This window comes from Phaseolus vulgaris, chromosome 7, assembly GCF_051622355.1.
Source record: "Phaseolus vulgaris cultivar YP4 chromosome 7, ASM5162235v1, whole genome shotgun sequence".
Lineage (NCBI taxonomy): Eukaryota > Viridiplantae > Streptophyta > Magnoliopsida > Fabales > Fabaceae > Phaseolus > Phaseolus vulgaris.
In genome coordinates, this window is record NC_143504.1 from 4,557,849 (window position 1) to 4,578,579 (window position 20,731).

General features: G+C 33.6%; 3 protein-coding genes across 4 annotated transcripts; all 3 read right to left on the reverse strand.

The window, feature by feature from the left end:
- Nucleotides 1–488: 488 nt before the first annotated feature.
- On the reverse strand, nt 489–5,172 carry LOC137829657 (uncharacterized). Of its 2 annotated transcripts, XM_068636512.2 has the most exons (6): nt 4,873–5,172; nt 4,376–4,784; nt 4,204–4,300; nt 3,265–3,312; nt 2,815–2,874; nt 489–720 (listed from the first exon to the last, which is right to left on the reverse strand). In XM_068636512.2, exons 2-6 carry the CDS (start codon nt 4,770–4,772, stop codon nt 714–716), a joined length of 609 nt encoding a protein of 202 aa, XP_068492613.1. In that variant the 5' UTR covers nt 4,773–4,784; nt 4,873–5,172; the 3' UTR covers nt 489–713. The 2 variants fall into 2 exon arrangements, with proteins under 2 accessions (XP_068492613.1, XP_090160447.1); XM_090304321.1 differs by lacking the exon at nt 489–720 and having other exon boundaries at nt 2,849–2,874; nt 3,265–3,322; nt 4,873–5,171.
- Nucleotides 5,173–7,692: 2,520 nt separating this feature from the next.
- Nucleotides 7,693–11,745, reverse strand: LOC137829633 (cysteine-rich receptor-like protein kinase 25). Its single transcript, XM_068636482.2, has 7 exons — nt 10,034–11,745; nt 9,589–9,726; nt 9,356–9,477; nt 9,071–9,281; nt 8,665–8,899; nt 8,414–8,567; nt 7,693–8,285 (listed from the first exon to the last, which is right to left on the reverse strand). The coding sequence occupies exons 1-7, from the start codon at nt 11,595–11,597 to the stop codon at nt 7,947–7,949; spliced, it is 2,763 nt and encodes a 920-aa protein (XP_068492583.2). The 5' UTR covers nt 11,598–11,745; the 3' UTR covers nt 7,693–7,946.
- Nucleotides 11,746–13,978: 2,233 nt separating this feature from the next.
- Nucleotides 13,979–18,791, reverse strand: LOC137828881 (cysteine-rich receptor-like protein kinase 25). The gene is made up of 7 exons (XM_068635623.2): nt 17,784–18,791; nt 17,026–17,166; nt 16,807–16,928; nt 16,524–16,734; nt 14,799–15,036; nt 14,544–14,694; nt 13,979–14,451 (listed from the first exon to the last, which is right to left on the reverse strand). Exons 1-7 carry the CDS (start codon nt 18,610–18,612, stop codon nt 14,140–14,142), a joined length of 2,004 nt encoding a protein of 667 aa, XP_068491724.1. The 5' UTR covers nt 18,613–18,791; the 3' UTR covers nt 13,979–14,139.
- Nucleotides 18,792–20,731: the final 1,940 nt, after the last annotated feature.

Sequence of the window (20,731 nt, forward strand, 5' to 3'; positions counted from 1 at the left end):
GCGTACCGCCAGAATTCTTGCCGCCACAAAATTTAATGTGGCGGTCAATTGAGAACCATTGTAGCAGACGCCATATTATGCATGGTATAAAGTGGCGATTTTAAACGTGTAATTGACGTCAGTTATAAATGTCATAATTTTAAAACTGGGTAAACCAATTCTAACGTAAATAGTGACAGTTTTAACCGCCACTTAATACAATATAGTATGACATTTATAATACACTTTATAATTGTCATAATTCGAATATTAAATATTTAATTTTATTTTTAATATTTATAATAATTTATTTAATTCTATTTTATAATTTGATTTCATAATATTATTTAATTTCATATTATAATTAAACTTTAATTTTATTTTTAACATTTATAATAATTTATTTAATTCTATTTTATAATTTGATTTTATAATATCAATTAATTTGATATTATAATTAAATTTCACTACACATTTATGTTTCATAATATAATTAAAATTGATAAATATAATAATCAAAAGATGACTTCATTCATTGATTGAGAAAACAAAATTTATAATGTTAAACTAATCCAAACAACAAGTAAATTAAATTGTCAAAATATAAATTGTTTAACTTTCTAAATATATTACAAGTAAATTTCCAATCCTAATTTGTCTTACTACCTCCACTTGAGCTTGGTGATATATTCTGGTTTCGCGATGGAGTATGACTGCCGATGAAATGATGATTATCAACTCCTGCAGATACCATAAGGGTTGTCAACTTAGCGGCAATACACACGAAGAAATGGGATAGATACTAACTAGGGTTGGCATTCAACAACCAAAAAAATTTCAAATAAAACTAGTCGCAAGAGAGGTGTGCATCTTATTTCCAGACTAAATAAAAAACCAATGCATGCCATAAAATGTGTCATTCAAGAAACAGTTTGTGTTATGAGACAGACAAGAAACCAGACTGGTCCCACCATCACCCGTAGACTAAGTTGCATGATACGTGTAAATTTAGTTTAAATGACAATATTGGTCTTTAAAAGATGATACCAACACAACACTGGTCCTCAATTTATAAATACATCAAATCAGTAACATGATCAAATTGGTTTTAAAATTTCACATTTTATCATCAAATTTTTTTTTTGAAGGAAAACCAATGCCATTAATTATCATCAAAGCAACAATCTTTGGAGAACCAATCTAACCTCATATATTTTTAGAGGACCAAAATGAATGTTAATTATATAGATAATGAAAAACATAACAGCATAGAAATTTTATATTGTAAAGGATAAACTAACACTTGAATTGCAATCGACCATAATGAATTCACAAAATATTAGTTGATACCTTTAACTGTTCAAGGAGAAAAGTTCCTAATATTGCACTTGTGCTTCGTAAATTTTATTTTATAACCCAATCTAAATTCATATGCTATTTAAGAAAATGGCCACTGAACTAACTATCTTTATCCTAGTTCCAATGTTTTAAAAGCAAAAAAATTGTCGGGCACACATCATATCATTCACGAGGATAGTGGACAACTTTATAGTGGACAACAAATGGTTCACCAAAACAGAAAATTTCTTCAATACCCTACTTTTATTGCAAATTGTTGATCCAAAGATTACAATGAAAATTTCTTTTGGACAATCTATAGTCATTCACAAATGCTTGCATACTTATTACTATCAAGAGAGCAAAAGCAGTATAAGTAGGATGTGTATAGTACTGATAAGTGTCTAATTTCAGTAATATTTCATATTAAAATATAGGCACTTATGAGGATTTATTGCTAATTTACATATAAAATAATCCCTAATTTATGAATTTATACCTTTTTACATTTTTTATGATCTTTATTTGAATAAGAGTATTTTATTCCCAAATTTGGTGTTAATTGCAGATTTCTAAGGAAGATTGGAGATTTGGATTAAAGATGAATGATTTGAGCTAAAAAGATAAAGATAGAAGGTCCCAGAATGGAAAAGATGCAAAGAAAGATTGGGCCTTTTTTTATGTTTTATCATTTAGCCCATTAGCGCGACACAATAAACAACCTAACCCTAGAAAACTAGGATAAATAGAGGGCTAGAGGCTCAACCTTAGGTGCCAGATTGAGAGGAAAACACCATAGAGTGAATTGTAACCCAATTGGGAGAATGGAAGGTGATAGAAGTATGCGTGGCTAATTCTACCCTTTGGGATTGGGAGTAATCTGCTCAAACTCTTATGTATTGAGGTGATATTTTATATATTAATATTCAGTTATTGATTGATTATTGGTATTGTTGTTTTACTTTTAATTCTCCGTGACAAATTGAGAATCTTAAATCTGACCGGGAGGTATTTTTAGGGTTCGGACCTAAACAACAATACTTAACATATTTGAGTGCTAGGAATAGACTTAAAATGTTAATTGCTATTAAACGTCTGAGCTTCGTTCTAAGTTGTTCTTATAAGTATGCGAGGGATCGATAGTTAGGGAACATTCTTAAGGATTTTATATGCGAGGAATCGATATAAATGATTTTTATACGGGCATCAATTTCAATTAAAGAACTTAATATTAACATGCTAATCAAAATACATGAGAGTGAGAGAGATGAAACTTAATCCCAATTTTTCCAATTGAAGCAACTAATTCTTTGTTTGTTTTCTTATTGATCAGTGCCAACATAATCACTTTACACTCTTTTTTATTGTTCTGTTGTTATATTTAGCGAATATTGTACTCAATGATTCACTGTTCTTTGTGGGATCGATATCCGTCCTTAGGGACAATTATTACTTCTGACAAACGCGGTGCACTTGCCGTAAAAAGTCATCAAGTACCCGAGTTGCAAAAATGTTATCCTTTTTCTTGTTTTTGAAGATTGCCAATTGAAATTCTTCCTGCAAAGAAAGATCATCCAAAACCACACAATATGGACATCGAATTCCATGTGAGAACAAGTTGTCTTAGGACGATAAAATATATAAAGTATTTTTATCAAATATATGAAAGAAAAGTTTAACAAATTGATATTCTATTGTAGATCATTCATGCTTAGAAGCATCATTGAGAAAATAACAACCGATTATCCTTATATTATAAACATTATCAGAAGAGAAGACAATAAACTGCAACCCAATTTAAAAGTTAGCTATGACTAAGAACAGAAACTTGGAGAACCAATCTAAAATTGGAAAATATACACAAAATTCTAACCAGCATATCCCAAGACATTATGACATATTTATAAAATTGAATTTCTTCCAAATAGTTGAGAGTTGAGAAAATACCTTGTAAAATGTATGTATCTTGGAGTTGAGCTAGCTTCCAACACAAATCTGAAATAGTCTGAAAAGGGAAGAAAATGATAAGGCATTGGACCACACACAAACCAATTATTTAGAAAACCTATTATAGTATTTTCCACCAATTTTGAAGAGACTATAACAAGGTCAAGTAAAATAATAGACCAACATTACCCATTTAACAAGGTTAAAATTGAAACACAAGTTGCATTGTACTTTCACCATCAGACTAAAATCCTAAGGGAATACATGTCACAGTGAATCAAATTGTAAAGTGAAGAATGCCCCAATTTAAAAGGGAGGTTGCAGTAAGAGTACCCAACATCATAACCTTAAGTGTTTGTTTGGTGTAGAAATAAAGTGAATAAAAATAAAAACGATAATTGAAAAAAAAAAGTTGAGAAATAAAGAAAAAAAAAATTATTTGGTTGAAGAGAAACGAAGAAGAAACCAGGAGAGAGATACACACTAAGGTAAAAAAAAATAGAGTGAAGAAGTATTTGTGAGACAGATTCACCTTTTAATTTTCTCCTGCCTATTTCTATCTCATACAAAACAACCCATTCAAATTCGTCACCCCTATTTTAACTCCTTCCCCTCCACCCAAACATACCATAAAGAAACAATTACCATATCAATCATATAAAAATCGAACATTTAAGTAGGATACAACATCATCATCCTGAACAACCTGTAGTAGAATCAATGAGTAAAGAGTTAAGTTATCAGTAAACTACAAATAACATATGTCATAATATACTTACAAAGAAATCACCAACGACAATAAATATGAGAAGGCAAGAAAATAAAATTCCAATTTTAACTGAGAACATTCACACAAAAGAACTGCAGAACAGCATAGTTCTTACCAAATAAGAATAAAAAACATAGTTATTTGAATCCAAAACATGTAACAAAACTTGCCTGAACAAAATTGTAGTTGTGGTGTTGGGATATATCGGTCGAATGCAAATGCTTTCCAAAGTCTTCTTCAATATCATCTCATACTCCTCCACTTTTCCTAAACCATGGAAAACAGATATTATTTTTTTATTTTAAAATGAAAAGAAAGAGCAGAGTTTAGCATTGTTCCAACCAATTTGTCCAGTCTTCGGCTTCCAAATAATTTCAACGAATGCTTTTTCAGGATTTTCATTCTTCTTGGTTCCAGCTTTGGGTCCATAAACTGCAGCAAGCACTTTGGTACATGCGTGCAGCACAACCGCAACCACAAACAAGACCAAACACCTGGTGTGCGTGGCAATGTGCATAACCATCTCCCTTCTTTTCATCTTTCTCTCAAGAAACTCACCTACTGAAGAAACAACAACGTCGTATGGCTCCAATGGTATCTCACGTAACACGCAGTCCACACGCCGCTGGTAAGCAACGAAATCGAAGGTGAATTTGTGGCCATTGATGGACAATAAATCATTGGAAACCTTCTGAACAGTGGGATCTCCTTCGTCCTTGTCGAGGCAGAGCGGCCTCATCCTCACAATAACCTGCGACAAAGGCAAGAAGAGAGAAATCAGAGTTAGATAGAAGGCATTGGAAATTGATAAATCGAAAACCCTAATAGGAGAAACCAACCTTAACGGAATCGGAGGGCGCATGAAGTGAACTGTCGGTTAGGGCATCGGCGGCGGTGGCGAGCTTGCGCTTTAGAGTGTTGGAAGAGGGTGGTCTCGGGGGCAAGGGGCTCTTGAACTTAGCGGGGGAAGGGACGACGAGATTGGGATCGGAGGAGGGAGGGTCATTCTCTTTGGAGGGTTTGTACTTGCGAAAGGGGCGAGGTTTAACAGAGCTAGGAGAAGAAAAGGGGGTTGGAAACTTTTGGAGGATGGAACGAGAGAATAGGATTTTGGAAAATTAAAATTTTGAGTAAGTGTGGGAAATGAAATTTTATGAGAGGGAAATAAAGTAAATATGATGGAGGGAATAAAAGGAAATTTGTGGCGTTTCTAAATGACATATTTTGAAGGATAATTGTGACAGTTATTAAAATGTCGTATTATACGGATAATTGTGGCGGTTTTTAATAACCGCCACAACTTACACGTTTTTTTGTAGTGTTGATTGGACGCTATTTGAAGGGCAGATTAGTTGTCACAGTACAGGCTGGGAGAAAGGAAGATGTAAATCCTGAAGGAGGTAAGACAACCATTGTAGCTCACATGTGGTGGTGGCAAGGGCTCTATACTCGGCTTCGGAGGAGCTGCGAGAGATAGTTGGATGCTTCTCTGATTTCCATGATATTAGGGAGTCTCCTAAGTAGATGGAATATCCAGTGACAGATTTGCGTGTGGTAGGACATGTTGCCCAGTCAGAGTCACTAAATCCACAAAGGTGAAGTAAGCTAGTATGAGAAAAATATAGTCCTTCACCAGGGGTGCCCTTGAGGTAACGCAAAAGACGTGAGACAGCTTGTTGATGATGAGTTTTGGGTGCAGATATGAATTAGCTTAAATTGTGGATAACAAAGGCGATGTCAGGTCGCGTGTTGGTTAAGTAGATTAGACGTCCAAGGAGTCTTCTGTATTGGGAAGTTGCATCAGCATCAAGAGGGGAGCCTTGATCGGGAGAGAGACGGGAGGTATGAGTCATAGGAGTGGCCACAGGTGCAGAGTCAAGCATGCCAGTTTCGTGAAGAAGATCAAGAGTATACTTGCGTTGACTTAAATGAAGACCATAACTGTTGCGAGCAATTTCCAATCCCAAAAAGTAAGTGAGATTACCTAAATTTTTTATCTTGAAGTGAAGGTGAAGGGATGCAGTAATTGTATTGATTTCCTCCATGTCATCGCCAGTTAAGAGCAAATCATCAACATAAACAAGAATAACAGTGAGTTTATCGTTATTATATTTAAGAAAAAGAGAATGATCAGCAACAGAAATAGAGTAATTATTTGATAAAAGAAAAGTAGGAAGTTTGGCGTACCATTGGCGACCAGCTTGACGAAGGCCATACAAAGACCGTTGAAGCTTGCAAACATGCTGGGGAGAAGGAAGAGAGAGGCCAGGTGGGGGGTCATGTATACCTCTTCATGGAGATCACCATGAAGAAAGGCATTATTGACATCAAGTTGTTTTAAAATCCAATTTTTGGTAGTGGCAATAGCAAGGAGAAGGCGGAGGGTAGTGAGTTTAGCAACAGGTGCAAAAGTGTCTAAGAAATCAAGTCCTTCAAGTTGGGTGAACCCTTTGGCAACAACTCTAGCTTTATGGCCATCAGAATGGTATTTGATTTTATATACCCATTTACAACCAATAGTTTTCTTTCCTGGAGGGAGAGGGGTAAGTTGTCAAGTATTGTTAGCAGCAAGAGCTTGAAGCTCATCTTGCATGGCAGATTGCCAAGAACCATGTTTGGAGGCTTCGTTATATGTCCGAGGTTCAGGATGAGAATTGATAGAGAAAATAACATTTCTAAAATTGGAAGATAAGGAATTGTAAGACAAGTAATTATGAATAGGATATCTACTACTTACAGTGTTGGTTGCAGTGTGGAAATCCGCAAGATAGGCAGGTTGTCGGTGAGGACGAGCTGATCTTCTTGGAAATTGGGGTGAGGTGCTTCCTGGAGATGCAGGCGGTGATAATTCTGGTGGAGGTGCAATGTTGGATGCAAGAGCGTAGGCACTATTTGTTGGAAGATCAGAGGATAATGAGGCTGGTGGAGGGACAATATTGGGTGCAGGAGTAGAAGCACATGGCTCGGCAGGAGGTGCAGTATCAGAAAAAAAATCAAAAGCATAATTATATGCGTTAGAAATAGGGAGAGATAAAGTGTTAGGGTCCTTAGGCAAGTCACAGTCCAATTTATATGGAAAGTGGTTTTCATGAAAGATTACATGTCTTGATATCTCTATGCTATGAAACTTTAAATTTAAGATAATATAACCTTTTGTATTTTGCGGGAAGCCAAGAAAAATACCTTTGATAGATCTATCATCTAATTTTTTCCTATGTGTAGTAATGGTACTAGCATAACAGAGACAGCCAAACACTTTTAGAAAGGAAATGTCATATGGTTTTCCAAACAACTTTTCATGAGGAGTGATGTTATAGTGTGACTACTATTAAGACTATGAAGACTAGGATTTTTATTAAACATTGTCTAAGAGATATTTAAACCCAATCAATATTTTGAAAGAGAACAAAAAAAGATAACCAAGAACAACAAAGGGGGAAATAAAGATCAGAGAGAAGCGCAGCAGAGCTCTTCATTCGAAGAGCTCTGATACCATATTACCGTTAATGAAGATGAATATTCCTTGTCTGATGTGGTGCATCAAATGGAGCGCACGAGATCGCAATGGAGAAAGGGAGGTTCTGATGAACCCTAATTGCAAATGAAAAAGAGACAATAACTTAAGCATAAAAGAGGGAAAAGCAGAGAAAAGAAAATACAAAAGAAATTCTTATTTACTTGTATATTAGAGAGTAAAATACATGGTGTATATATAAGAAAAAGATTAAGACCTAGCTGAAACAGAAAAGGAAAGTTGGGCCAAACAAACAAAGCCCAATAACTTAAAACAGAAAAACTAAATATGTTAACACTTTTCTTAATTTAAACAATACTTTTCATTCTATTTTTTCTCTTTTTTTTTTCATTTTACCCTGTCACTTGTCATTCACTCAACCAAACAAAGACGTACTATCTATCGAGGATAAAAAATACTCATAGACATTTCATTAACAGATAATGATTCAAAATCTCCAGCAGCTTGATTGGATTTGAATTCTCTTTGTATAACTATCTCTGAATCCATTCTGCGTTTGTGGAAGAGAAATGTTGGTTCTTGTGGAGATGGCAATTCAAGTGAGAGACCATTAAGATATGAAATAATTGTTTTCATTGTCGGTCTATCCTTTGGATTTTCTTGAACACATAATAAACTAATATGAATGCATTTCAGAACTTCAATCGGTGAATAACTTTCTTTTATGTAAGAATCCAAGATGGATAATGGTTCATGATCTTTCCATTGTTTCCAAACCTGAAATAGTGTATTAAGAATAATATTAATACTTAAAGATTTCATTAAACAAAAAATAAATATGTTATATAATATATAATATATATATATATATATATATATATATAAGTGTAGATTATCGCACTCACATAACCAATGATGCCTTCTCCTTGAGTGCGAGATTCATAAAAGTTTACATTCTTTTTTCCAGTGATAATCTCAAGAATTATGATACCAAAACTAAAAATATCTGACTTTTCAGAAAATTGTCCAAACATGGCATATTCTGGTGAAATATAACCACTGCAAGAAAAAAAAACTCCACATTAACTCAAAGATAACCTACATAGTATATGCAAAAGTGAGATTTAGAACAAAATATCATTAAGAAAAAACTTACTATGTTCCAGCAATTCTATGCGTACTTCCACGATCTTGATTCATTTCAACAATTTTAGCCAAGCCAAAATCTGAAATTTTTGGATTCATATTTTCATCCAATAAAACATTACTTGGTTTGAGATCACGATGTATAACTTTACATCGAGAATATTCATGTAAATAAAGAATTCCTGAAGCTGTCCCTTGTATAATATTATAACGTTTAGACCAATCTAACTTTTGTTGTTGAGTACCTACATAATTAATTTAAATGATCATGAAGAAGTTAAAACATAACAAATACTTGTACTAATTTATGATATCTTGTATTAAAAAGCATATATATGTTTAAAATACTTAATTAATATATGACATAGTGTAGCAAAATAACTATAAAAAGTTTTAAAGATAGAGAGATATCTAACCAAACAAAAGATAATCAAGACTCCCGTTTGACATGTATTCATATATAAGAATTTTTTCTTCTTCTTCTAAGCAAAAGCCCACCAACGATACAAGATTTCTGTGTTGAAGGTTGGCTATCAATAGAACTTCATTCTTGAACTCTCCTAAACCTTGTTTAGATTTTGTTGAAAGTCTTTTTACAGCTACATGACGTCCATCACAAAGAATTCCCTAAAAAAAAATACATAAATAAGTATTTATTTATATTAAAAGACATGATAAAAATAAATTATTACATTTTTCACCTTGTAAACTTCGCCAAATCCACCTTTACCAATCTTATGTGTAGGCGAAAAATTATTCGTTGCCGATTTAATTGTAATCAAATCGAATTGCAGTCCCTCTAAAGTGATACTTTGCTGACCAACTAATAAAAAAAATTGTTTAGTTTGCTGAATTAAATTTGAAATTTCCTAAAATTTGCAAACGAATAATGATGAATTGAAACTTCATTTTTATATATAATCAGGATACTTACAATTTTCTCTGAGAAGAGTGTTATAATTAGTTTTCCTTGTTTTCGTCCTTAGCAAATAGTAGCAGAGAGAAAGGAGGAGGACGAAGACACCTAAGGGGACAACAATTAAGATAATTGTTTTTGACCCATTGTCATTTTCTGCATAAGAAACTAACTCCAAGATCAATGAGCCATCGATAAACATGAAGAATCTAGTTTTTAAAAAATTGTACAGAAATTTCTCCTTGCTTTTAAAAAACATTAACCATTGAAATTATATATTAAAACGTGAAGTTGTTAAAATGTACCTTTTTACATTGCAATTCAATCAGATTACCATATGTTTTCTTACACTACCAAATCAAAATAACCTTGGAAGAAATTAACTTTAAAAAAGTTGAATAAGTTTGAAAGTTGAGTAAACAGATAATGTGTGAATGCAAATATTGCAGGAATAGAAGATGACCTGTAGCAGGAGAAGAAGAAACTGGCTTGCGCCCATCAACTGGAGAAGCTTCAGTGTGAAATGGGGACAAACCAAACATAATATAGCAACTTGGATACAGTACTTTTCCCTCTGGACTCCCCAAACAACACCATGGAATTTCCTTTCTGATAATGCTATCTAGACAGGTATTGCAATCCTCAGACGATAGATCAGGCCTACACTGAGCAAGAGTATAGAGGGTTTGTTTATCATTCAGTTTTCCAGATTTAATTCCATAATTCTTAGTGGTTGTGTGCTCCGCCTGAATATCGAACTGCACTTGAGATAAAGAATTGGCCAAAGTCCATGTGAAGAAGCTCTGCAGCTGGTTGGGTTTGAAAGTATTGACGATATTGAAGTGGCGATAAGTAGGAGCTGTGTCCAGTGTAGGGAGAGACGGGTGATCGGAATAATGAAGCAAACAGTGATTGTACCAAATGGTAGCCTCTTTGGAGGAGAGGCACTCTGAGGATATTTTTTGGGTTGCATTTTGGATACATAGCTCACAGAGGGTAGGGGAAAGGTCACCGAAGCACATGAAGAAGCCACTGACCGTATCCACGGTGTTGTTGAAGAAACCGGTCTTGTCGGTGGACTTGGAAGTCAAGGAAGTGAAGAGGGTTTCGAGATTTGACCGGAAAGTTTTGTCAGCTGCGATCATGGTTTTGTTGCTGGAACAATTGTGGGAAAGTTCTGTCAGAGCTTGTGAATCTGTGTCGGAAGAATGTGTGACCTCAACGAGTTCCGAAGGTGGCGGAGAGGTACTGGGGCGATAGAAAGGATACACATCACATCTCATGTTACAGCTGGGACTACCAACAGTCATCGGTAACTCTTGTGGACATGTCTCTTGAGCTTCCGCTACGCTAACATTTAGACATTTTCTGCAATCTTGGGGTGACAAATCAGGTGTGCACTGAGCTTCGCAGTAAAGGGTATGAAATCCAGCTATCCTTGCTTCCTTTGTGGCATACTTTTTGTCACCAACAGCAGAATTTGCTGCCTTTTCCACCACTTCGTTAATGGTTTTGGAATACAAACTCATCAAGCTTGTCTTATTGGACACATCGACAGAGACACATGAAACGTAGCCCGAATTTAAGTCAGGGGTGGAGAAGAAAGAAACGTTGGAATACCGAATCATGCAGTCTCTGTAGGTAATCATTGCATATGTGGCTAAGGAGCAGAAAAACACTTGATCTGGATCTGAGAACACTGCTTTGGTTGCGCTTTCCACACACTTGCTACAAAGCTGAGGTGGGACGTCTCCCCAGCAGAAGAACATTCCGTAGACATTACTTTCGGGGTAGTTTTTAGTGGCCACTGTGGTGTTGTAGAATGGCTTGTTATTGGCGGTGGCATTGGAAGATAAATCAGAAAGAACGGCCCTCAGGTTAAATTCGAAGGCGCTCTTTGGAGTGGTTCTGTTTAAATATGCGCATCTGGGGCCGGAGATACTACGGTCGAATTGTGCTTCAGTGGTTACGAAATTGATGATGAAGCTGAGAAGGCTAAAGATGTGGACAAGGTTAAAGGAAGCCATGGACTCGTTTGTTAATCTTGGATAATACTACACTACCATGCAATGGTGTGTTTTGGAATTTTATTATCTATTGGGAATTCGCAATACCCATGAACTGTACTTAAACACTTGAACATCTTCATTAACCAGCAGAGGAAAGTAGCTAGACGACACAAGTCAACGAATCGTTGAGTCAAAAAAGAATAAAATATCTTCATCTTCCTGGAAGGTGTACTTTGGAGCATGAGGGTTGAGGTGCAGTGCTCCCCAGCATTTAATTTTTTGTTCACATTGTTGCTTCTGATGCTTGTTGAATTTGCTATGTATAGCTGGCTAGCACAGCACAATGAAAACAAATTTTCATGCTATTTTATGGGGAAAACAAAAGTTAGGAATAAATAAAATTAATCACATGCGCGACTCAACGTATTTTAATCTCACGCTGTCTAACTTAGATTAGTCAAAATCTTTCACCCAGATTCCGCTGAATATATTTCATTTTAGGAAGAGGGAACTTTACACTGCTACAAATCACTGCCAAATACAGTGCAGGTAGGTCTCTTAAAAAATGGCATAAAAAGAGAAAAGAAAAACAACTTCAAATAGATAGAATTGTTATCTCTGTCTTAATGCATAATGGATTATTCATTCTGTTAATTATTAATTCTCTTGGCTGAGCCACATGGGCTGGGACTTGAGGAATTAATCTAAAACTTTGTTTAGTCAAAACCAATTAATCACTATTTCTCAAGACTCGTTCTATGTCATGGTTTTCATAAAATATTCTCCTAAGAGTTTATTTTAAACATTTTATATATTAATTAAATTATATATTATTCTATAAACTAAACAAATCATTAGTATCTAAAGTAGTTTTTATTATTAATAAATAATTTTTAAATTGATATTTAATTAGTTACCAAACTTTTAACTACAATTTTTAAAAGTTGTATAGTTGGTAGTTAATTAGATATCAATTTAAAAACTATTTATTAATAATATAAATTATTTTAGATACCAACTAGTCTATAAAATAGTATTCAATTTAGTCAATATAATAACTAATTATTTTTTGTCTCTTTCTATCTAATGATTTTCTTTTAGAGTACCAATTAAAGTTCATTATACATGAGGATGACAATGTGGGCTCACTCATCCTACATTGGCTTGCTCCGCATTTGGCCCGCCTCACATAAGAAATGTGGATTGATTTTATTGGCCCGCCCAGCTTAAGGGTTGACACACCCGCATAAAAAATTAATGTTTTTTAGATTAATGAAAAATAATTTTTCAAATATGAATTTTGAATAAATTTACTTTTTGTTTATTAAATTGATTTTTTGTCTTATTAAGATGAATTAAGTAAATTGTCTTACATTATTATTCTCATGACACATGCGTAATAAGATATGGATAAAAAATATTTATTATAATTATGATTTTCAATGAAAATTGAATTTTAATCTTATTAATAAAATATTTATTAAAAGGTAATACATATAGACACATGATATATGTATTTTAGAAAGACAAAAAAAAAACAATATTTAATATTTAATAACTATTATCGAATTTCATCAAGGTGTTATGAATTAAGAATTGATGAGAGTTTCTTCATGCACCTCCATGTCTTTCTTCTTGCATCTCATACTTTAAAAAAAATATACAAATTACCCTTTGACATCTTTCATTGAACATTTTTTCAAAATGTGAAATTCAGAGACTTCTCGGATTATAAAATCTGAAAGTTAAAATTTGTGTTTCAGAGTGTACAATCCAGAGTACAAATTTATATACTACATTGTAGAACTTTTGAAAATATGAGACTTCAAGAAGAAATTACAAGGGTGTAAATTAATTTCAAGTTTTTAAGATACGCGGGTTAGGAAGGTTCGTCCTATCTTACACTTCACTCATATATGTTGTGAGTTATGTAGAGCAGGACTAAATGAAACTCTCATCCATAAGAAATTAACCAACTATTTGGATGAAAATTACTCAACCAAATTTCATTAATAGAGAATAGTGTGAAACCATTATCATTCATTATCATCTTGATTGAAACTTGATTTTTGTCATGTAATTATCTCTCAAGACATTTTATCCTCCTATTTACTCTCAAATAACCCACAACATGATTTTAGTCAATATGATATAGTGTATAGAGTTGCAAGAGTTGCAACAATGATCAAGTGAACCATTATACTATCTATTTAAAAAATTAAAAAATTTGTGAAAAGTTTATAAAGAACTCAATAATATAGTTGCCCAAATTCAAATTCTATTTTTTTTATAAATTTACAAAATTATGAATTTTATGATAAATATGAGAAGAACTCATTAATATAGTTGCCCAAATTAAAAATTTGAATTTTATGATGAATTTTTAACAAGTCGGTAATGTATAGTTGCCAAAATTCAAGTTTTATTGGCCCATTTTTTTTAATTTGTCTATTATTATAAGATGTAAATGTTCTTATGCATTTGTTACAATTCAATGCCCATGGTTAAATTCTATGTTACATCAGAAACAAATAAGACACCAAGGACTATGACCATAGTATTATCGAGGAAAGAATTTAGTTAGAGAAATTTCATTGATGGAATCAATGATATTATCCAATTCCTCATTGGTAGCCATGTTGTCTTTTCTATTACTCTTAAAATAGCCTGGTTCATTCGGGGAAGGCAAATTGATTGAATGGTTGTTGAGGTAAAACACAATTGTTGCCATTGTAGGTCTGTCGTTTGGATCTTCCTGAACACACAACAAACCAATGTGGATATATTTGATGACTTCTTCGCAAGAATAAGGTCCTCCTACATGAGGATCCAATAGTTCTAGTGGTGTTTCCTTTGTCCACTTTGTCCAAGCCTACAATTTCCATGCGACAATGAATCAGATCAAACTCTCAACCTCATATTTCTCTATTTACAAACTAGAAATGGAATAAATTTTCTACTTACATGTTTTCGGATGTCATCAATAACCTCTGATTCAGATGAACAACATTTTCTTATTCCACTAATAATCTCTAGAACCATAACTCCAAAACTAAATACATCAGATTTCACTGAAAATTGTCCATGCATTGCATACTCAGGAGGCATATAACCACTGTATATAAAACATTACCAAAAAATTTAAGTGAGAAAGAATGACAATAATTGTTAGTTAAAACATGATATGATAAAGTGAATGAAATAAGAATGATATCTTACTATGTTCCTACAATTCTGCCGGTACTTTCTTCAATTTCATCTCCAGCAACAATTCTAGCCATACCAAAATCTGAAATCTTTGGATTCATATTACTATCTAATAAAACATTACTAGGTTTAAGATCACGATGTATTATTTTTAGACAAGAATCTTCGTGTAGATATAAAATGCCTCGTGCAATTCCTCTTATAATCTTCTGTCGTTCAGACCAAGATAATAGTGCTCGCTTCTTGATATCTAGAAATAAGTCAAACATTTTAGAATGATCATTTATTCAGTTTTGTTATGAAATCAGAAAATAGTAACACAACAAAAGAAAGGATAGAAACAACAATTCCAATTTTCTAAATGGAGTAGGTTGTGTTACAAAAACAAAGTTTATCTATTTAGTTAGATATAAAAATCACCACAGGACTAACATAGTTTTTTACCTAATTATTCCACAAAAGCAACTCTCCCATAAAATAAGTACTAACACTAGTTTCAACCTAATAAAACATAACAAAATAGAAAATATTATATGTGACTTAAAGTATCTAGAAAAGTCTCAATTTATAACACTATTTCGTGAGATTTTTGTTAAATGCTCCAAACTTTGATCTTAACAATTCTTGGAAACTGCTTTGGTCAAGATGTGCAATCTAATTATCTGGACTATAATGCTCCAAGTTGATTTTGTATGATTTTCCTTTGCCTCTCTTCCCTCCAAAACGTTTTTTTTTTTCATAGCTACTTCTACCTTGAGGTTTGCTTTTGGTGTTAGCCACAAAAGCACCTTCAACATTTTCTTCCATTCTTAGTGATCTTCTTTGCTTAGTGGCTCAATTAAGTCTAAGAAAAAAAAATTCTCCACAACTCTTTGATCTTTAAGCTCTTCACCTAACAATCTGATTTTAGTAACCACTTTAAAAAGTCTATCAGAATACTCCTTCACTATTTCAAACTCCTTCATTTTGATTACTTCAAATTCTCTTATCAGATTCAACACCTTCATCCTCCTTGTTCTTTCACTGCCTTGAAATTCCTCCTTAAGCTTGTCCCAAGCCTCTTTTGTTGTCTTAAGATTCAATATCTTGATAAAAACATCATTGTGTACTGTTACATGTATAATGGCCAGTGCTCTGCCTTCCTTTGCCATTTCTTCAGTATGGAATCTTAATTGAGCCACTGCTGGGTTGTTTGGTAAAGGGGTTGGATTACTCCCATTTTCCACCACTTGCCAAAGAGTTTGAGATCTCAAATGAGTCCTCATTTTCCCATCCCACAAATCATAATTTTCTCCTACAGAAATTGGAGCTGGAACTACAGAACTATTGCTAGATGTCATCCATTCTTATTGTATAAATTTCTGGTTTGTTTATGACTTTGGATACCATGTTATGAAATTAGATAACAGATAAAATAGGGAAGATGGGTTTTGTGAAGTTGAACAACGGAAGAAAGGAGAAAAACAACAAACTTCAATTTTCTAAGTATAGTACGTTGTGTTACAAAAGCAAAGATTGTCTCTTTGGTAAATATATAAAAGAGATATAAAATTCTCCACAAAATAAGAACTAACATAACTTTTTACCTAATCACGATAAACAAAGCAAAACATATGCACATTAAAGTATATAGAAAGTCTCAATTTCTAACAAGTTTGAATCAGAGTAAATTTTAAAAGTCATGCATCTTACAAGACATCTTTTGTTTGATGTCTAATATAGTTTAGAATATCATACCTGATAAAAAATAATCAAGACTCTTGTTTTTCACGTACTCGTAAATGAGTATCTTTTCATCATCTTCTAAGCAAAATCCTAGTAATCTCACTAAATTTCTATGTTGAAGCTTGGCTATAACTTGAACCTCATTTTTAAACTCTACTGCACCTTGCCGAGAGCTTCCTGTAAGCCTCTTCACAGCTATTTCTTGTCCATCAGAAAGAATACCCTGAAAAACATACAGTTAATATGGGAAATAAGTATACAACTATTACCTTTTAATCTGGAACTAAATATTTACCCTATAGACTTCTCCAAATCCGCCTTTGCCTATCATGTTTTCTTTAGCAAATCTATTTGTTGCAGCTTCAATTTTCGCTAATTCAAATCTCAAGGACTCCAAAGTGGTACTGTCATTCCCAACTACAGAAAAGAAATTTCAATTGAGTTTTTAAGCTAAAAGAAGTGCTTCTTGAGGTTCTGAAAAAAAAAAAAACAAGTGTATTTTTTTCTGCATTACAGCTTTCTTTGAGAATGTCATGCTGATTCTTTGTTTCTTTCCTACGTAGAAAACAACTGCAGCCCAAGGATAAAAGCACCAGTGAAACAACAATTGGAACAACAGTCACAATTATTGTTAGTGTCTTCTGTTTTCTTTTCCCTGCAAGAATATCGATATATACCTTATGTCATTTCTACTTTGCAGCAAGTATTATTTATCACGCAACTAAAATAATATAATTCTCATGACTGATGGGAGTTTTATCTTTTAGCAATTGCTCTTGAATGATGAAGAGGAAGAAAAGAGCTTGGTTGGCAATAAAATGCAAAATGAATGGCTAAGAGAGAGTGTTTAGAATGAATCTCTATTTCCAAGACCCTTAGTTATCAGACAACTGATGCTTTCTCAACTTGACCTGTCGGTATATGTTCTGAAGGTGTTGTAGATATAACTTTGCCACGTAATAGTCATTGGTTGATAGTAACATATGACGAGTGGGAATTGTGTTATGATCGATAAAATCTTACGATCTGACCCTACTGTGTTGCCTAATTCACTGACTTATAGCTCATGTCTAGTGTATGAAATAGTTACAAAATTGTGATAATAGAATGATCTGAGACACCCAGTTCGTTCTAAACACCTGCGATACCAGTCACATCATACTACTTAACACCTTCAGAATTTTCTCTATTTCTCTGGGAATAGATGAGCAAATGGATTTCCAAGGATTTTTTAAGAGAATAAAAAACCTGAGATAATCATAGCTACCTAACCTGATGAAGCAAAAGGGGGAGGACTATCGGGAAGTGGTGGCGGAGACACCCAACCACTATTTACATGTGCCATACGGAATGGATATAATTCGTATCTAACACCACAACTGGGAAATATTACGTGTCCCCCAGATTTTCCTCTGCAGCAACCGGTTGGAATGTCTGCTATGGCCTCGCTAAGACACCAGCTGCAGTTCTCTTTGGTGAGGTATGGTAGGCACCAAGCATGGCCATACGACTTTTGGTTATCCGTGATGTTCACAGACTTATCAGCGCTTTTATTAGAAGCACTTGCTGCCTCACTTCTCAAATCGTTCAGCATATCCCAGACAATATTGTTGAAGCGTCCAACGTCACCCACGTAGTCCTGATCATTCATAAAGGAGAGTTTAGGACTCACCTCCACAGTGGAGAAGAAACGACGATCAGAGTAGCGCACATAGCACACTTCGTACCATATGATAGCCTCTTTGGCAATGGTGCAAAGCGATGATAAAAGTTTGGCAGCTTCTTTCACGCATCGTTGGCAGATTTCAGGGTTTATTGTACAAAGGAAGCTACCATAGGCAGTGTCTGCTGCGTGTCTGCTAGCTACTGTGGTGTTGTAGAATCTGGCATTGTTAGTGACATTGGAGGAGAGCCAATCTAGGAGTGTTTTGACGTTAGAACGGTAAGCCACGCTATAGGAAGCAAAAGTGCTGTTCCTTGTGCAGTTATAGTAAGCTTTTGAAGCTCCGTCCAAAGCACCTTGGGTGATGGGAGAAGGGGAGCAATGAAGAAAGAGGGAAAAGAAGGTTAGGTGCAAAATGAAGAAGTTAAATGAAGCCATGTATTTTTCGTAAGATGAACAAGGAACTCGGATAATATAACAGAGAGTGGCAATATATGAGATGACAAATGCATTTGAATAAAATTTCTTTCAATCAAGTGTTTTCGGATAAAGTTTCTTTCACATTCTTATTTTTCTTTGAAGGAAATTTTCTTCACACTTTTTTTTTTCTTTCTTTCACATTCTTGTTTTTGTTTTTCTTTGAATAAAGTTTTTTTCACACTCTCTCTTTCTTTTAAATCTTGTTTTTCTTTCATTTCCACCTTACAACTCTATTTAATAATAAAATATTATAATTAACTAATAAAAAAATATAAATAAAATTTTGAAATAAAATAATAATATATTTAATTGTTAGATGGAAGTGGAAAAAAATATGTTGTGAAGTTATTATTACCAGCTTTCTTTATAATCTTTAAAGTTAGAGAGTTACAAGGGTATACTATAATTATATATCGTTTTATTTAAAAATATAGTTAAGATGATAGTTTTTTGTAAATTTTTTTAAAATCAACTCCATCTTTTGGGACAAATTGCTCCACTTTTGTAAAATTTACAAGGATGATAATAGCCAACCCACTAGTACTTATATATTTCCCTCCATTTCATTAAATCCCAAACTCATTTTTTTGTCTTTTTCACTCATGTCATTTCCACCCAATCATTTTATATTGAACTCCACCTTCAAAATCCCTGGTGACAATATTTTATTGTAGTAATTATAAAAGGTAACGACCCACTTCGCGCACAACAATTATGGAGACAACCTGATTGATTCTCTTTAAGTGAATAGTTAGGATCACTCGAAAGCAGTGTTATCTACAACTTCTTCATAAATTCAATACAAACTTTTATTTAGAATGACGGGCTACACATTGACAATAATAATCAATCAATAAAACAATTATTTTATTTTACAATTTTACATCCTAGTACAATAAAGTAATGTTTATAATGTTTACTATTACTAGTAATTGGGTGGCAACAAATGATCATTCAATAACAAAAACTAGATATCAATGAAGTCCTTAATTGTTATTCAGAAACCTGGATGCGAATGATTGTGATGACTATTTATGAGAACTTCAACACTCAAATATTAAGAGAAAGTGGGTGAAAGAAGAATTATGTTCATACTTCCATTGTCAAATTCATCTCATACAGTAGTTTTGACGGGAATATAGCTGTTATCCATTACAATCAATGAGCCAATTGATGTTTGTAAAGGCGTTTTCAGACGTAGTTAGACAGATTAATTTTGTAAATGTCTTCATTAACAGAAAGTACCAATCATAAATGCAATAATATGTTAGAAATTGACCGAAAAATGCTTGTGTATCACATGTGATACCATGACTGTTTATATATAGAAGATTACGGTAAATCGAAAACGTAAAAGGTAGACGTACTTTATACATACACATGCCTGCATTTGGTAAGCCACCCTATTCTCCAAAAACAATGCTCCATTTCGTTCAGCTTCAACTTCAACTTCAACAACCAAAAATATTCAATTCAATTCCCACTGCTCTTCTGACATTGAGTTGGGTTTTGAGTTTTGTCGTGACATTAATATGTGATGAGGTTTGTGTTGCATTGCATCTTCTTCGGTGTGGACCCAACACTTCATTCATGGCCGATCATGATTTTGTGACCCTACCATTGTTTCACAATTCTGAAAAAATGCACAATCAATCACCTGCATTTTTAATTCAAGCATGTTCATTCCTATGCTATATAGGTTCTGCATCTACTTGAGGTGGGTTTCCATTACTTTTATCATCAAAGCTATTTTAACTGAATTTTCGGTCCAAAATAATATCATATAACAAATACCATTGATGCCATCACTCATCTTGTCCCAATCCTGGTTAGATATAATGATGTCGTCCACTACTCTGCTACACATAAAATATATTGGTCTGTGAGAAGATCACAAATAAACAGATTAAGAGCTCTTGAGGTGATAAACCAACTTGGGTCCATTCGATGTCATCCTCTAGACGATAAGATCCTTCCATATAAAAATAATAATAAATAATTCTTCAAGGAATCATATTTTATAAATAGTGTCCTCTTAAAAATCCATTACGCTAATATTTTGATTAATTTGAAAAAA